Source organism: Panulirus ornatus, chromosome 55, assembly GCF_036320965.1.
Source record: "Panulirus ornatus isolate Po-2019 chromosome 55, ASM3632096v1, whole genome shotgun sequence".
Classification (NCBI taxonomy): domain Eukaryota; kingdom Metazoa; phylum Arthropoda; class Malacostraca; order Decapoda; family Palinuridae; genus Panulirus; species Panulirus ornatus.
Window position 1 is genome coordinate 31,669,071 of NC_092278.1, and position 17,775 is coordinate 31,686,845.

The 17,775-nt window shown below is 38.6% G+C and overlaps 2 protein-coding genes across 4 annotated transcripts in view; one reads left to right on the forward strand and one right to left on the reverse strand.

Moving 5' to 3' along the window:
* Positions 1 to 7,397, reverse strand: part of Orp8 (Oxysterol-binding protein-related protein 8) — a 446,356-nt gene extending 438,959 nt beyond the window's left edge. Inside the window, 1 exon segment of the mRNA XM_071692826.1 lies at positions 7,305 to 7,397. Coding sequence (XP_071548927.1) covers positions 7,305 to 7,347 — 43 coding nt within the window. The 5' untranslated portion in view covers positions 7,348 to 7,397.
* Positions 7,398 to 7,846: 449 nt separating this feature from the next.
* LOC139765646 (putative phosphatidate phosphatase) overlaps positions 7,847 to 17,775 on the forward strand; it is a 224,089-nt gene continuing 214,160 nt past the window's right edge. For 2 of the 3 annotated variants that reach the window (XM_071693339.1, XM_071693341.1), the window contains exon 1: positions 7,854 to 7,971. In XM_071693339.1, the coding sequence (XP_071549440.1) occupies positions 7,908 to 7,971 (64 nt within the window). In that variant the 5' untranslated portion in view covers positions 7,854 to 7,907. Of the gene's footprint in view, positions 7,972 to 17,775 lie in introns of all 3 variants that reach the window. The other variant, XM_071693340.1, reaches the window with a different exon arrangement.

Below are 17,775 nucleotides of genomic sequence, written 5' to 3' on the forward strand. Positions count from 1 at the left end.
ACTGTCTGGATACTGGTCGTGTAGTTTTCAAATCCCTATGGACGTCTTCAGAATCAGCAATAATGTTTAGCTGAAACCTTTACCAAGAGATTTATCAATACCATTATCATGATTACTTTCCACACGCTATAAACTGGCATTTAATGTCAATAAGAAGAGGCAATTAGCGGATCTAATCGCTTCAACTTGAGCAACTTTCACTAATGTATCACATTAAAGCTCTTCACTGATGGATGTTTACAAAATCAGGTCTGGTCTCCAATAGTTTCGATTCGTATGTAGTACTACTTAACTTGGTCACAGATGTCCTCCAATGCTTTTCTGATGAGTTAGGTTCTTAATGGTTGTAATGTCCAAACCCATTTGGTGCTTCTTTCCAGTAATAAAACTTAGACCTCTAGTCACTGGTAGACTATCTTTTTATCTTACTTTTCCCTACAAAATCAAATACGTACGGTCTTAATTTGGTCTAATTGGATTAAGTCCATACCAAAACAATATGGTACAAAAATCTCGTGTTACACGATTTTAAGCAACTGAAGTATGTTATTATCTTGGATCCAATAAGTAACCTGCTTTGTTATACTGCATTTGCCCTGCACTCTCATCAAATGGACACACACACACACACACCACACACACAAAACATCACCTATGGTCCCACTTGGCCAGTTTCCTCAGCACTGTGGAAGCCTCTCAGAAAAATAAAGGACTCCTGGAGCAAGAGGGTAAAGGTAAAAGTTGGATGACCAGGCAGATCAGCTTTGGGAGGAGCAGATGAACTGTTTGTAGAAACAGCAACAGCATCACAGAGACAGCCCTCAGACAAAGTGTCTCAGCTTGAAATGGCCAGAGGTTGACCTCTTGCCCCAAAAGGATCCAGTCTACTTATTTGTGACCACAGTTTAAGGGTCCAAGTAACAAATAACCCAGTAAAGCAGGCAGACTTCCCAAAATCAATTCGGTATATTCTTACACATTCCTATATGCTAGCTACTGGGTCCTCATTTGCATAGCCCCTGGGCAATGACTCTTTCATCTTAGTGCCCTTAGCTTGCGCTTGTTTTTTACTGATCTTACAAAGTCTTCCAAGTTTATCATTCTATTAACCCTTAAATTGAGGTGCACATACAGAGATGCACTTGTGGAAAATAGCAGTGCATATCATTTGACAAGGGGATAGGGGTGAAAGAATACTTCCCACGTATTCCTCGCGTGTCGTAGAAAGCGACTAGAGGGGACGGGAGCGGGGGGCCGGAAATCCTCCCCTCCTTGTATTAACTTTCTAAAATGGGAAACAGAAGAAGGAGTCACGCGGGGAGTGCTCATCCTCCTCGAAGGCTCAGAGTGGGGTGCCTAAAAAAAAAAATCATTTGACAAGCATTTTTCCTGCCAATATCTGAACTTCCCATCTGGATCACCTACAGGGAGGTCAGATAGCACGATGGTCATAGGTGGAAAACTGTAAAATCTTTCAGTCACCTACAGATCATGATAAACAGTGTATAGGAGTCAACTTAGCATGATGCCAGATTTATGCCTACTAATGTGGTCATTTCTAGAATAAAAGAAACAATTTCTACAGTATCAGTGATTATAATTTTAATGAAATATTATTGTTCACTAATCTATGCAAAGAACATTCTGCCTGTATAAATAATAGATACATAGTTGTGCATAATCTATGGAAAGTAAATAACTGTAAAGAATATGTGAATGACATATAGCTGCGTATAATGTGAAATTAAGCTTGAAAAAATAAAAAAAAGAGGGTAATGTGAAAAGGTATATGGAAAATTAACTCAAACCCAGAAAACAACCATAATCACTGTAAATCTACATAGATGAGATATACCCTTGCCATAAGACCTTTCCAATTATGCAGCACCCTCCAATGCCAACATAAGGGAGAAAATACAATATTCTACCTTCTTAAATATTTTCTTCAGTGATATTAGATACTGACTGATTCTGTTAGGTCAAAACACTTTAGAATCCATGCACCATAACAGACTTTCCAGACCATGTTTGCACCTATTTCTTACTGCAAACTGGGATCCAAGCTTCCTAGTGTCTTCCATGTTTATGTTCTATTTGTAATCCTAAGAATAAATTATCATACCCCATAAAACTAACCAGGCACATGAACACAAGCAAAATGTGTGGTGAAGACAATATGAGAGTGAATGGATTGGAAACGTGGTGTGTGTGTGTGTGTGTGTGTAAGGGGGGTTTGTTATGTAAGTGATGACAAAGTTTGAGACATGCATGGTAGACAGCAGTCTGACCAAAAGTGTGTGCCAAGATGGTCCAAAACATTAGATGAAAGAGCAATGAAAGACTAAAGAGGTTTTGTGTCAAATGTGGAGAAAGCATGGTGGAGGGGAGACTAAGAAGATGGACGGGTGAAGGGAAGGATACCTCGGATTACTGGGACCTGAAAATTATATGGAATGAATTCGATAACTGTGGATTTTGAGGGCATGACATATTGGCAGTGGGTATATGAAACAATCAAAGTAAAGCAATGAGTTAACCTGTGGGGCAAGAGTGTAGGTGGTACACTTTAGTTTCTGGTACGCTATACATGCCATTCAGCGAGTGTACTAGTGCAAATGAGACAACACTTTGTTCCTGGTGCTACTTCACTAAAGCAAGAAGGGATATAAGGCACAATAAAAAATACACTTGTCATTATCAACCGGCCCACAGCCTTTGTTCTGCTAGCTCGTCAAGCTGCAATACATTTTACATTAGCTAAAAGTAACATGGTTACAAAGAAATAATCTGAGGTCAAATTCCAGTTCAGGGGAGTGTTAAAACTAACTTTGGAGTACCAGTATCAGAGATATTGTTTTGCAATGATAGTGTACTATGTGGAAAATATTATGCCAAAACATTATTCTGATAATCATTCCCTATTCAACAACAGATACCAAAATTCTAAGGTGGAGAGTGCTATGAAGATCAGGGAAGATATGGGATAACAATTTTTTAAATTCTAAGGTGGAGAGTGCTATGAAGATCAGGGAAGATATGGGATAACAATTTTTTTTTAGCAACAAATATGGAACAGGCAAAACATATTCCAATAATGGCCATCTTGGAAGAAAGTATAGAGAAAAAGCATAAAAAAATCTAATCAAAGCTCCTTTGGTGTTTATAGACCTGACTCTTAAAGACATCAAGTGAGCAAGATGGAAGGGAGTTCACAAGTTTAGCTATTCAAGGGAAGGGGGAGGTATCATAATGGTCAGTCCTAATGTGGCTGGTCTCCCAACAAACTATGGGAAGCAGAAACAGTATGTGTCATGCATCCAAGCCTTGACAGCATTGATTCATCGAGGCAGTTCACAAGGAAAAGTGACCACAATAATACATGTCCAGTAGGGATTAGGCATCAACATTACAGCAGGCAGAGAATTAATGAGATGAAAGGTTTTAGATTCCTCTCTAATAAATGGGTGGAGGCAGACCCACCCTAAATACGTGAGTAGTGCTCCATACTGGGGCAAACATGACACACATATATATATATATATATATATATATATATATATATTATCCCTGGGGATAGGGGATTAAGAGTACTTCCCACGTATTCCCTGCGTGTCGTAGAAGGCGACTAAAAGGGGAGGGAGCGGGGGGCTGGAAATCCTCCCCTCTCGTTTTTTTTTTTAATTTTCCAAAAGAAGGAACAGAGAATTGGGCCAGGTGAGGGTATTCCCTCAAAGGCCCAGTCCTCTGTTCTTAACGCTACCTCGCTAATGCGGGAAATGGCGAATAGTTTGAAAGAAAGAAAGATATATATATATATATATATATATATATATATATATATATATATATATATATATATATATATATTCTTTCTTTTTTTTTATTTTCCAAAAGAGGGGACAGAGAAGGGGGCCAGGTGAGGATATTCCCTCAAAGGCCCAGTCCTCTGTTCTTAACGCTACCTTGCTAACACAGGAAATGGCAAGTAATATAAAAGAAAAAACACACACACACACACACACACACATATATATATATATAAATATATTTTTTTTTTCTTTTTGCTTTGTCGCTGTCTCCCGCGTTTGCGAGGTAGCGCAAGGAAACAGACGAAAGAAATGGCCCAACCCACCCCCATACACATGTATATACATACGTCCACACACGCAAATATACATACCTACACAGCTTTCCATGGTTTACCCCAGACGCTTCACACGCCTTGATTCAATCCACTGACAGCACGTCAACCCCGGTACACCACATCGCTCCAATTCACTCTATTCCTTGCCCTCCTTTCACCCTCCTGCATGTTCAGGCCCCGATCACACAAAATCTTTTTCACTCCATCTTTCCACCTCCAATTTGGTCTCCCTCTTCTCCTCGTTCCCTCCACCTCCGACACATATATCCTCTTGGTCAATCTTTCCTCACTCATTCTCTCCATGTGACCAAACCATTTCAAAACACCCTCTTCTGCTCTCTCAACCACGCTCTTTTTATTTCCACACATCTCTCTTACCCTTACGTTACTTACTTGATCAAACCACCTCACACCACACATTGTCCTCAAACATCTCATTTCCAGCACATCCATCCTCCTGCGCACAACTCTATCCATAGTCCACGCCTCGCAACCATACAACATTGTTGGAACCACTATTCCTTCAAACATACCCATTTTTGCTTTCCGAGATAATGTTCTCGACTTCCACACATTCTTCAAGGCTCCCAGAATTTTCGCCCCCTCCCCCACCCTATATATATGAACAAAAAGCAGAGGAACGCGCACCCTCATAAAACATTCAAACCTCCAACAGCCAGAATCGAACCCAGGACCCCTGTGTCAGAGGCAGGAATGCTACCACTAAGCCATGGGCCTAGCTAATAGGAAACAACTATTCGAATACTATGTTAGAGTGGAGGATATGTTTATGCCTACTGTGTCTATGTTATAATAGGGATGAGCTTTGATATTTTGATATTGAGCAAAGGCAGACAAATACCATTTAGATAAAGATATATAGAGATATTTTGTTTTAGAAGCAATAAATTCAACCGGGTTTCTGCGTCCATGATAAATGTAACTTTGGTGAAACTTCTAAAAATCATCAGTACCTATGAAAACATACCTAATTTTCCCCAGACGAGGAGATTTACCTTTTCAATTCCATTTGAAATTACCTAACTGAAATGGTCAGTTGTTTAAATTCCAATGCATGGAGGTTTGTGCACTATGCAAGTTCTTATGCATTCAAGCGATAACAAGTTTCACTGCATATTCTTATTAAGTGATGCGAAGGAACAGACAACAATATCATTGGTAAATCTGCCTTCTAACACTGTAATTAAAATAAATCTCAGCTACTAAGTGACAGTGAGTGATGTTAAAATGGGTTCAGCTGATTCTTAAATTTTCCAGTAACTTTTATATAAATTAACCACACATTTTTTCTGACCTTCATAGCCCTCCACACTATAAATTCACTGTAGAAAAAATAATGATCCAAAAGTAGCTAATGATTATCCAAGCTAAACATGAAGATCCAATTTATGCTTGGCCAGTCTTAATATTTTTCTCTACAAACATTTGTTCTCAAAACAAATTAATTTTGATAAGCCCAAAAACTGAAATTTTACCCAATCAGAATGTCAGTCAGTCTGTAACTACCCTACGGTATCTAATCCATTAATAACTGAGACCATTAACAGATCAAAAATGCATAATATATATAACAACACTCTTGAGATTCATGTGCACTACAACTCCTGTATGAGGAAAATGAAGAAAACAAAATACAGATACTGGTCAGAGAGAGACACTATCATAAAACAGTTGAATTATATGAAAGCCCTCAAGTGTAATAATGGTCAATGAATCAATGACCTTACCTTCAGCAAACAAAACAATTGCAGAATCAGAAAGATTGCAGAAACCTTTCATGGCCAACTTTAATGTGGTTAAGGTGCTACATTACTGGGAGTGCTTGAAATCTTTGAGGTTTACTCCTGGGGGCACAAACGGGAAAGGTATATCAACCCAACTTACAAGCAGAAATAAATTCTTACCAGCATGAAAGACTAAAACTTGTGTTACCTCTGAAATCCAAAGGTGCAACTTTAGCAAAATGAGAGGACACACTAAACATCCACGGCATGAGACTCTTCAACATCATGCCTGCAAAACACCATGGGAGAAATTACCAAAGACAACTATTTACAAGCGCCCTGGATAAGCCTACAAAAATTGTGCCAGACCAGCCAGGCTGTGACGGTAACAGTGTCCTGTGGTTTGTGGTTTCTAACAGTTTGATTGACCAATGACCCAACCCAGCTGCCTAGGAACAGCCCGGGGTTCTAGAGTATAAGAACCTCTAAGACTTCTCCAGGTATTAACGTGAGGCCATTGCTCATTTAATAAGCTAATGTGGTAAATGTCGTACAATACGATTGGTCTTTAAAGTGCCGACAGGTATACATGATCAGGATTTCCCTAGTAATATAAAAAAGCTATCAGTATATACTGAGGGGAAAACATTGAGGTCACGATACATGGTTATCTAATCAAAACTGGAATAAGCTTCTCAGATGAAACTTCTACAGTTTACAAGTCACTGATCGAGACTTCATCTCTAGACTGTTTTTAAGAATCGCTTTATTAAGTGGTGGAGAGGAAAGTGGATCCTCCATAAGACTAATATGTACTCCAAGGCTTAACAGCACTCAAGCCAAAATCCTTAGTAAGACCGCAATATACACAGCTGACCATACAGACCTGAATTAGCGGTCAGCATCTTCAAAGGGTATCATAAAGGTTAATGAATCATACTCCTTACTCGTGGCAACACTTGTTAACCTCCACAAATGTTACGTAGCCAAACAGCACTCAGCACAGTTGTATCAGCAAAGGAAATATATAACAGACTCGAGAGCTGTAACTGAGTAATTTCTTGGTCTTTATTCATTTCATCTGTAGCTGTGAGCAGTAAATAAACCTAAACATCCATTCCCATGCAAGGTTAACTAGGTTCTTGTTACATGAGCCCTTCTGAGCCCCTGTTCAATGGAGATGTCGTGTCAATAACATTTCGTTCCACGAGAGCTTGAACACTTTCCTGATCATAGATCTGTCTGCTGTCCGTGTAAAACATCAATGGTTTATTAAACAAACATCCGACATAAGATTTACCTTCTTACGAGTTCATTGCGGATGTCAGGTCTTGGTATAACTTTCTCTTATATCAAAAGTACACTGTCAAATGGTGGCTCACAGAGCCGGCAAACTATGAAAGATAAAGACTTACCTGGGACAATCGTCTCTCTTTCAACATTCTTCGTTAATTCCATTATCACGCAGGAAAAAATCAAACACAACCCCTCACTCCCAACTCTAACATAACTCTATTAGATAGTATAAGGTAATAGTAACAAGGAGTCTCGTGACCTATTGGATTCTTCTTAAAGGATTCTCATGAAACCAATATACCTTCCAATACTCCTACGCGATGTTGGGACATTTATAAATACAAGCCTAAACTCTTTTTTTTTTCCCATCGATTTATGTATAATACGACTGTAAAATATTTTCAATTGCAAACTGGTACTATAAACGATATTCATATTTTGTACTAAATTATAATGACTGGTGAAAATGTTATGACAAAACTAAAATAGAAGTAGCATAGCAATAACATTCCATTTGCATACGAACTTGAATATCTCCATTTATATCATTTCGTTTATTCATTTTATCAGTTGGATGTAATAATGTTAAAACATTCGTAAACGTTAACATCACTGAAGAAAAAAAAAACTCGTTCGTTATACCTTGGCCATTGCCAGGGCCCAGTTGGGTGACTGCGGGGGAAGGTGGAAGTCGTACCTCGCTCTATCTCTTGTTCTTTATAATGCCAGTCATGGAATCCAAATACATCATTAGAATTATTGTGGATTTTACATTATTATGTACAGGTAAGTGTGCCAAGAGAGAGTATCGTTCAGTGATACTCAGCTCAAGACAAGCACTGTTTAGAAGTGTATAGTGGGCAGTGTGGAGGTGTGGTTCCTGTGTGGCGTCCATGCCCTTGAGTGTATCCCGGCACTCACGCCTCGGTAGTAGAGGACGTATCCGCGCTTGTCATGATGTAGATATTATAGAGATTGAAAGTGATATTTCATTATCCTCTGAATGTATTACTTGGAGGGAAAAGTCCTCTCTACAGGGTGATGAATGAATGTTATTTCTCTTACTGCCGATTATAATTTAGAGTTCCACTTATATAAATTTCAGGATTCTTATATTTTAATGGTATTCGACCTCTAAAGACGGATATAGAGTTTAAGGATTCTTGTATTTTAATGGTAGTTGACCTTTGATGACTGGTCATTATGCCACAGCTCTTTATTTGGACAGCATTACAATTCATTTGACAAATAATTGATTGCTCTTTACTTCCTGTAGAAGTGTTACTGTAATTGGTTTATTTGAATCACATTATCCTTTAGTAAATCAAAAAAGTGTAGCTACTGATACTTTTACTGTGATTTCTTGTATATAAGAAATCGTACTTCTATTACCAATGACAAAGCTTACTAGATTAACTATAGTGTAAATCATCAGTCTTAAAAGAGTACTTTCGCAAAATATATAATATTCTTGTTTATTGAACTGTAGATTTTTAAGATTTTCATGAGTATATAAGAGGAATGAGGCTGACGTTTCATATACCCAGGTTGCTGCTTTCAGGTTAGTACAGTTTCATGATTATGTTGGCTTCAAACTCATACTGAACTCTGGCTGATTACACCGAGACTTGATTAGGCGGCGCTCGAAGTAATATTTTGCCCAGAACTATAATCTTTCTGTTAAATTACAGATTTGTTGCTTAAGTTACTATAAGTTTCTTACTTTACGCAAGTAGATAAATGGACTGAGGGTGACTTTTCCTATGACCAGATGGCTGCTTTCACGTTGGTATCTCCTGCATGATTATATTGGCTTGGGAGTCATTCTTAACCTTGACCAATTACTTTAAAACTTGATTGGGATAGAGAGAATTGACAAGTATTTCCATGGAGCGATTTTTTTTTCTATCCAGTTTGTGACAAAACTCCGAAATATGCCGAACAGCCGTAATGCACTATAGCAACATATATGCCATCGGGATTGCCTCATGTGTGGTCATATGAGCTGGTGCAGTAAAGTTTATATGAGAAAAATGATTCACAGCTTACAAAAATTATTCTTTCGCCCAACTGCTCTCACAAGACTGGTGTCCTTAACACCGTTATGTACGTTAATTAGGTGAATCATGAAGTTTACAAACTACTTTATTATCATAGAATGATAAAACATCCACAAACTAGTGGCGTCAGCCTTAAAGAGAAAGAAACAAAACTTGTGAGAAGTAAGATAGCGGCAAGCGCTAAAGATGGCAATATGATGACACTTCCTCTGGCTTTGTCTATTCATATTTAGTTTCGTGCTTTTGCTCTTTATGTTATGTTCAAGTCCACTTTGTTCCACGTCACTATTGCTTCAGAAAATGTTTATGTAGCTTAGTTATGACAATGTTTGTGATGTTTTGTGTATATTTTTAGATAAATCGGTGACCTCCCCTCCTTATTATAACCATAAGTATAATCGGTGATCTCCTCCCATCCTTATTCTAACCATAATTGTCGTTGATTGATAATACAGTGATTGATAGCTTCTTCTATTGTTTATTCTACTTCAATACATAGATAGAACACATGCTCAGACCAAAATCTGCAAAGGAGTGAAATGATGCCAGCTGTCGACGCCGATCTCGGTCCTGCCTTGTGAACACTGTTGAGTGATGTCTCACAACTATCAGCGTGTTTCCACAATTGGTTGGGAAAACGCACGAATACATGTCTGTGATAAGATTAGTATTAATCTGTTTAAAATTTGCATTAAAGAGGGGGAAAACGAAAACATGATGAAAACGAGAAAGAGACTGATGCCATAGATGAAATATGGTTACTATATTACTCGTGGTTCAGTAGAAACCATTTAAATACAGGGACGGCGGCAGCTTCTAAAAGGTGAGCAGGGCTCACTGGAGCAAAAGCTGAAGGCGACGGTGCAGCATACTGCAGTTTTATACGTCTAAACAAAATGGGGGGCTGAACTCCCCTGCTTTTCAAAGTGGGGGGTTTTCAGCCCCTCTTCACCCCAACACCCCCCACCCCCCTTCCGTGCCGCCGCCACCGATTAAAGACTAAAGGAATGCAGAAACGTGATGCTAAAGTGTATTGTTTTCATTTACATAGTCACGCAAGTGACACTGAAGGTGATACACATATACACAGTAAATAGCGATTTAATTGATAGCTATATATCCACCTTGAAAAAGAGAGTTGTAAGACATATTTACGTACCTAAATGTTTAGTAATATAGGTTTATCGATTTGATTGTGATGAAATTTCTTATATGAACTGTAACATCCAATCTTTCTTGGAAACCCAACATTACAGGAATAGCTAAGTCTGCCTCTAAGAAACGGTGTCCTGTTTAGATGTGGAAACTGTTCTTCTGAACAGTGTTCAGTTTATACAAGGGATTCATTCGTCCTTGTACGGAGTACTGCTCTCACATTTGAGGAGGTTCTATCTCTGTATGCCTTCTTGACAGGGTTGAGTCGAAAGCGATCCAACTTATAAACTGTCCCAGGCTAACTTCCAAACTTGATCCCCTTGTCCTACGCCATAATTTTGGTTCACTTTCCCTCCTCTATAGGTATTACTTTGTTTTTTTGCTCCCGAGAAATGGCTGCTTGTGTGTCCCCATCTCTAGCTAGGCCACGCAGTGCTCGACAAGCCGCTGCGTCACATGATTATTGTTTGGCCGTCGGTAACTCGAGGATGGGCCGTTTTGATACCTGCTTCTTTCCCTACACGTCGAAGCTTTGGAATTCTGTACCCTCCCATGTTTTTCCTTTTGATTATGACCCGGCACATTTCAAAAGACAAGTCTTTCACTTCCTCCAAACTTTGTAGGTTTCCCTTGTCTTTTCTCTTTTTTCCCCATAATATTCTCTATATTCCAGTTTATGCCCGACCTTGAAGTGGACTTTTATCCATGACCGGAGCCTTCAACAAATATAAGAGTGCATGTAACCGGCCTGGAGGCAAAGTATTACGGTCACCCAGATATCTCTCCCAGGCCCTACCGACTCGCTCACACAGACAACGCCAAAAAGTAGACTGTTTTCATTTGCTGCACTGATTCAACTTTTCTCAAGTAGCAGGATTATAATAGTAAACATTTGAAAAAGATAGAAACGTGTAGATTAGATAAACTATCAAACGGAGAGAATAACTTATTTTTCATACATAACGTCGACTTCACCTCAGGAACAGGAGACTAGTATGTTCAGAGCCTAGAGATAAGAACTCTGGGAAAGGTTTATAATTGTGTCAAGGGAGAAATTGAATTATTCAGGATTCAACAAAAATTTTTCCATTTTGGAACTGTACACTTTGAAGAGTACATTATGAATTTAGAATATATTTTAAAGTGATTTTTCCTGTCGGTGTATTACCTCCATCCTTGGGGACTGTAGGAGGAGTAATTGTGAAATCCATGTATATTGTATTAACAGTAAATTGTCGATAAAGCTATCAATCATCCTGCAATAATTATTCAAATACAAATCAATAAGGCTGTGTAGACAGCATCATTTCACCTGTTTGTAGATTTTTTTATTTTATTGTAATTGTTTCTCTTGTACATTGGAGCTCCATCTTTTAAACATTCTTTACCATCATAGAGCTTCCTAAATTTATTTATGCTGTGGTTAACGATGTAGGCTGTCCTGAAGCAGAATGAATAGTTGAAGCTAGTGTTATGCTCAGTGTCTCGTTACTCATGTACAATTAAAGGTATAATAAAGGTGAGCTGAGATCATTTTGACAAATTGAGATTATTTGTAATAGTATCACAATAGATGTCAAAATGAAGCTACCTGATCATCTTCAGAAGCAATTGCGACATGTGGAACGATTGGACTTGTTCAAATATGAGAGCCAAATATAACTAAATGGTACCATATAACATCGAAGTGACACCCACCTGTGATCTCCATCGCCTACCACTGTCCTTTGAAAATCTCACACAAGTTTTGAAGTCTTCCTGGTTAAATTATGGCTTATATGACTTGTTTGTTGGTTGTTTTATTATTAAACTGTTTATTGCGGAAGAGCGAAATAATTTCTGAACGCCATTTTTTCGTATTTTTGATACTGGTATTTGGGAGACCTATCTTTTAAGACTCTTTGATTAGCTACGTATCCTATATTATAGATTATTCTATCTGCTTATTTGAACACAGCTGAGGCAGTTTGAAAGGCATTCATTGTGGTATGATAGTGTACCTACTTGCTTCGCGATATATTGGCGTTCTCGTACCGTTGTCAACACCATCACATCTTTAATTAGTAATTTCTATTTGCATCATTGTTACTTTACTCTCATTACGTAATTCTCTTATGTAAATGCCATTAAAGAATTTTTCAACCAATGTCATGACATTTCGTTATCGTGCCAGGTTTGGTAGCTTGAGTCTCTAGCCACTCCATATATATATATATATATATATATATATATATATATATATATATATATATATATATATATATATATATATATTGAATAACGCATCTCTTGGTGCCAATTTGTCCTGTATTGACTTTGGTATCAGTATGCACTTCAAAGGACAGCTCAGAGTCCATGTACACTCCAGTTTCCAGTGTCCTTTTCAGACTCAACATTCTCATGTCAGTGCCTCTTTACCTTTTCATTTGTGTCTAACTTTAGGCATTGAGAATTTTTTGTGCAACCATTTTATTTCCTACTGGAAGCACATTGCATTTAGCTGTATTAAACTTTAGGTGTCATTTTTCACTCCACATTTCCTCTGTTCTGTAATCTTAATACTTCGTTGCAAGATTATACGTTGTAGATCATCGGCAAATGTATGTGACTACATTGTAAATCTTTTTGTTATCGGCAAAAACATTTAATTACGTTGTAGATCATTCTGTCATCGGCAAAGAGAAATATGTAACTCAGCAATTCCAAGCAAACCGTGCAGATAGGATGAGCCAAGTACACTCGCTTACAGTACACGACTTGTGACTTTTTGCTATTGAGAGGTCCACATGTTCACCCCAACTCACTGTACTCTTTCCGTCCAGAAGGATCATAATCACTTCATGATTTATGAGTTTCATTAAGTTCTTTGAATTGCAACTTTATGGAAAGTCTTAGTATGAATTTGTTCAAGTCAGTCTTTGATTAGCGACTTTATAGAAAGTCCTAGCACTTTATGGAAAGTCCTAGCATGGGTTTCAGCAACAGTCTTTGATTAGCGACTTTATTATGGAAAGTCGGAGCACTATATGGAAAGTCCCAGCATGAGTTCCATCGACAGTCTTTGATTAGCGACTTTATGAAAAGTCCTAGCACATTATGGAAAATCCAAGCATGAGTTTCAACAACAATCTTTGATTAGCGACTTTATAAAAAGTCCTAGCAAAGTATATATACATGTTGCATCATGATATCTATGACTCTTCGTAGGTTTCTATTCATTTATCCAGTATTTTGATAACTGCAGTATAATGAAATGTCTACTAGTAAAACTAATGTTTGCTTAAGGATTAACTCTTCTACTTCATGTGATATCTGACCATCTTTTGTGATGGACTCCATGATCTTAAAAAAAACTAGTCAAATGCTAGGCCAATAAGTACTAAGCAACCTTTTATGGTACTTCCTTTTTCATAGATAGGCGAGATATTATCCATTTTTGCATGTTTTTTTCGAAGTCTTAAACAGTAATAAACGTTGATAATCTTAAAAACGTTTTTTTTTCTCTATTTTCATAGGTGGTAGTCAGCATGGCCAAGGTATTTTGTACCATTCAGATTGCTTATTTTGATTCCTACCATCCCTTCTGTAACTGTGGCTGACTGTATGGGTTCACTGACATTCAGTGTCTGTATTGTATTTATATTAGTCATCTCTTCATTTACACTGGCAAAAAAAGAAATGTCCTAGTCTTTTTGACATCTGTAGATGCCACTTTGGCTTCTTGATTGTGAATATTGTTGTCCATGTTTAAATCATAGAGATACCATGCTTGATGGAAGTTTAGCTTAGTCATACTTTTCCATTTTTTATGTTCCTCTTAGCTTCTATAGCTAATTTTTTTCTTTTGTCTTTTGTATCTTCATCAGTTCTCTTACTTTTTTCATAAATTTTGTGTTACTTGTGATTACTCTGAATTCTTGTCTCAAGCTTCTGAATATTCTTACAAAATTGTTTCTTGAGATTCTTTTAAGAAAGGTACTTTATGTTGTTTACTTGTCTTTATATTATTTAGCCTTTGGGTATCAGTGTATCTAAGTAGCAAAAATCAAGCTTTTCATTTACAATATGCCGTTATTGCATGATGTAGCAGTTAGCTTTCCCGACCATGATGCACTGATGGGCTGCCAACGATCAAGCCCACTTAGGTTCGAATCCTGGTCTTCATTCAACCCAGCTGTTCATAGCTCCCATATTCACATACGGGGCTGGTTAGTAATTTGGGTACATTGCTTTTATTCATTAATTATACTTAATCACTGCCTCCCACGTTAGTGAGGTAGCGTAACGAAGCAGATAAAACAGTGGCCCAACCCACCCACATACACATGTATATACATGAAATCCCACACACACACATATACTTATACATTTCACCATATACATACATTCATACACATATATACACATGTACATATTCATACTTACTGCCATCATCCATTCATATCGCCACCCTACCTCACATGAAATAGCATCCCCCCTCCAGCAAGATAGCACCAGGAACAGACAAAAAAGGTCACATTTGTTCACACTCAGTCTCTAGCTGTCATGTGTAATGCACCGAAACCACAGCTCCCTTACCACATCCAAGCCTCACAAAACTTTCCATGGTTTACCCCAGAAGCTTCACATGCCCTGGTTCAATCCATTGACAGCATGTTGGAACCCGGCATACCACATCCTTCCAATTCACTCTATTCCTGCAAGCTTTTCACCATCCTGTATCTTCAGGCCATGATCACTCAAAATCTTTTTCATTCCATCCTTCCACCTCCAGTTTGGTCTCCCACATCTCCTCATTCCCTGTACCTCTAACACATATATCCTCTTTGTCAATCACTCCTCACTCATTCTCTCCAAGTGACCAAGCCATTTCAAAACACCCTCTTCTCCTCTCTCAACTACACTCTTTTCATTACCACACGTCTCTCTTAACCTTTCATTACTTAATCGATCAAACCACCTCACACCACATATTGTCCTCAAAAATTACATTTCCAACACATCTACCCTTCTCCTCCACAACCCTATCTATTCCCCATGCCTCGTAACCATATAACATTATTGGAACCACTATTTCTTCAAACATACCCATTTTTGCTCTGCGAGATAATGTTCTCCCCTTCCACACATTTTTCAACGCTCCCAGAACCGTCGCTCCCTCCATCACTCTGTGGCCCACTGATGCTTCCATGCTACCATCTGCTGCTAAATCCACTCCCAGATATCTAAAACACTTCACTTCCTCCAGTTTTTCTCCATTCAAGCTTACCTCCCAATTAACTTGTCCCTCAATCCTACTAAACCTAATAACCTTGCTCTTATTCACATTCACTCCCAGTTTTCTTCTTTCACACACTTTTACCAAACTCAGTCACCAGCTTCTGCAGTTTCTCACCTGAATCAGCCACCAGTGCTGTATCATCAGTGAACAACAACTGACTCACTTCCCAGGCCCTCTCATCCACAACAGACTGCATACTTGCCCCTCTCTCCAAAACTCTTGCATTCACCTCCCTAACAACCCCATCCATAAATGAATTTAACAACCATGGAGACATCATGCACCCCTACTGCAAACCAACATTCACAGGGAACCAATCACTTTCATCTCTTCCTACTCGTACACATGCCTTACATCCTTGGTAAAAAATTTTCAATGCTTCTAGCAACTTACCTCCCACACCATATACTCTTAATACCTTCCACAAAGCATCTCTATTAACCCTGTCATATGCCTTCTCCATATCCATGAATGCTACATACAGTTCCATCTGTTTTTGTAAGTATTTCTAACGTACATTCTTCAAAGTAAACACCTGATCCACACACCTTATACCACTTCTGAAACCACACTGCTCTTCCTCAATCTGATGCTCTGTACATGCCTTTACCCTTTCATTCAGTACCCTCCCATATGATTTCCCAGCAGTACTCAACAAACTTAAACGTTTGTAATTTGAACACTCACCTTTATCCCCTTTGCCTTTGTACATGGGTGCTATGCATGCATTCTGCCAATCCTCAGACACTTCACCATGAACCATACATACATTGAATATCCTTAACCAATCAACAACACAGTCATCCCTTTTTTAATAAATTCCACTGCAATACCATCCAAACCCAGTGCATTGCCGGCTTTCTTGTACCTCAAAGCTTTCACTACCTCTTCTCTGTTCACCAAAATATTCTCCCTGACCCTCTCACTTCGCACTCCACCTCGACCAAAAAACCCTATATCTGCCACTCTTATCATCAGACACATTCGACAAACTTTCAAAATTCTCACTCCATCTCCTTCTCACTTCATCACTGCTTGTTATTACCTCCCCATTATCCCCCTTCACCAGGAGGTCAACAGAAAGGTGCAAGAGGTGAAAAAGAGGGCAAATGAGAGTTGGGGTGAGAGAGTATCATTAAATTTTAGGGAGGATAAAAAGATGTTCTGGAAGGAGGTAAATAAAGTGAATAAGACAAGTGAACAAATGGGAACATCGGTGAAGGGGGCAAGTGGGGAGGTAATAACAAGTAGTGGTGAAGTGAGAGGGAGATGGAGTGAATATTTTGAAGGTTTGTTTAATATGTTTGATGATAGAGTGGCAGATATAGGGTGTTTTGGTCGAGGTTGTGTGTGAAGTGAGGGGGTCAGGGAGAATGATTTGATAAACAGAGAAGAGGTATTGAAAGTTTTGCAGATGAAAGCTGGCAAGGTGGCAGGTTTCGTTGGTATTGCAGTGGAATTTATTAAAAAAGGGGGTGACTGTTGTTGACTAGTTGGTGAGAATATTCAATGTATGCATGTATGACTCATGGTGAAGTACCTGAGGATTGGCGGAATGCATGCATAGTGCCAGTGTACAAAGGCAAAGGGGATAAAGGTGAGTGTTCTAATTATAGAGGTGTAAGTTTGTTGAGTATTCCTGGGAAGTTATATGGGAAGGTATTGATTGAGAGGGTGAAGCCATGTACTGGGCAGCAGATTGGGGAAGAGCAGTGTGGTTTCAGAAGTGGAAGAGGATATGTGGATCAGGTGTTTGCTTTGAAGAATGTATGTGAGCAATACTTAGAAAAACAAATGGATTTGTATGTAACATTTATGGATCTGGAGAAGGCATATGGTAGGGTTGATGGAGATGCTCTGTGGAAGGTATTAAGTGTATATGGTGTGGGAGGCAAGTTGCTAGGAGTGAAAAGTTTTTATCGAGGATGTAAGGCATGTGTATGAGTAAGAAAAAGAGGAAAGGGATTGGTTCCCAGTTAACATCGGTTTGCAGCAGGGGTGCATGATGTCTCCATGGTTGTTTAATTTATTTATGGATGGGGTTGTTAGGGAGGTGAATACAAGAGTTTTGGAGAGAGGGGCAAGTATGAAGTC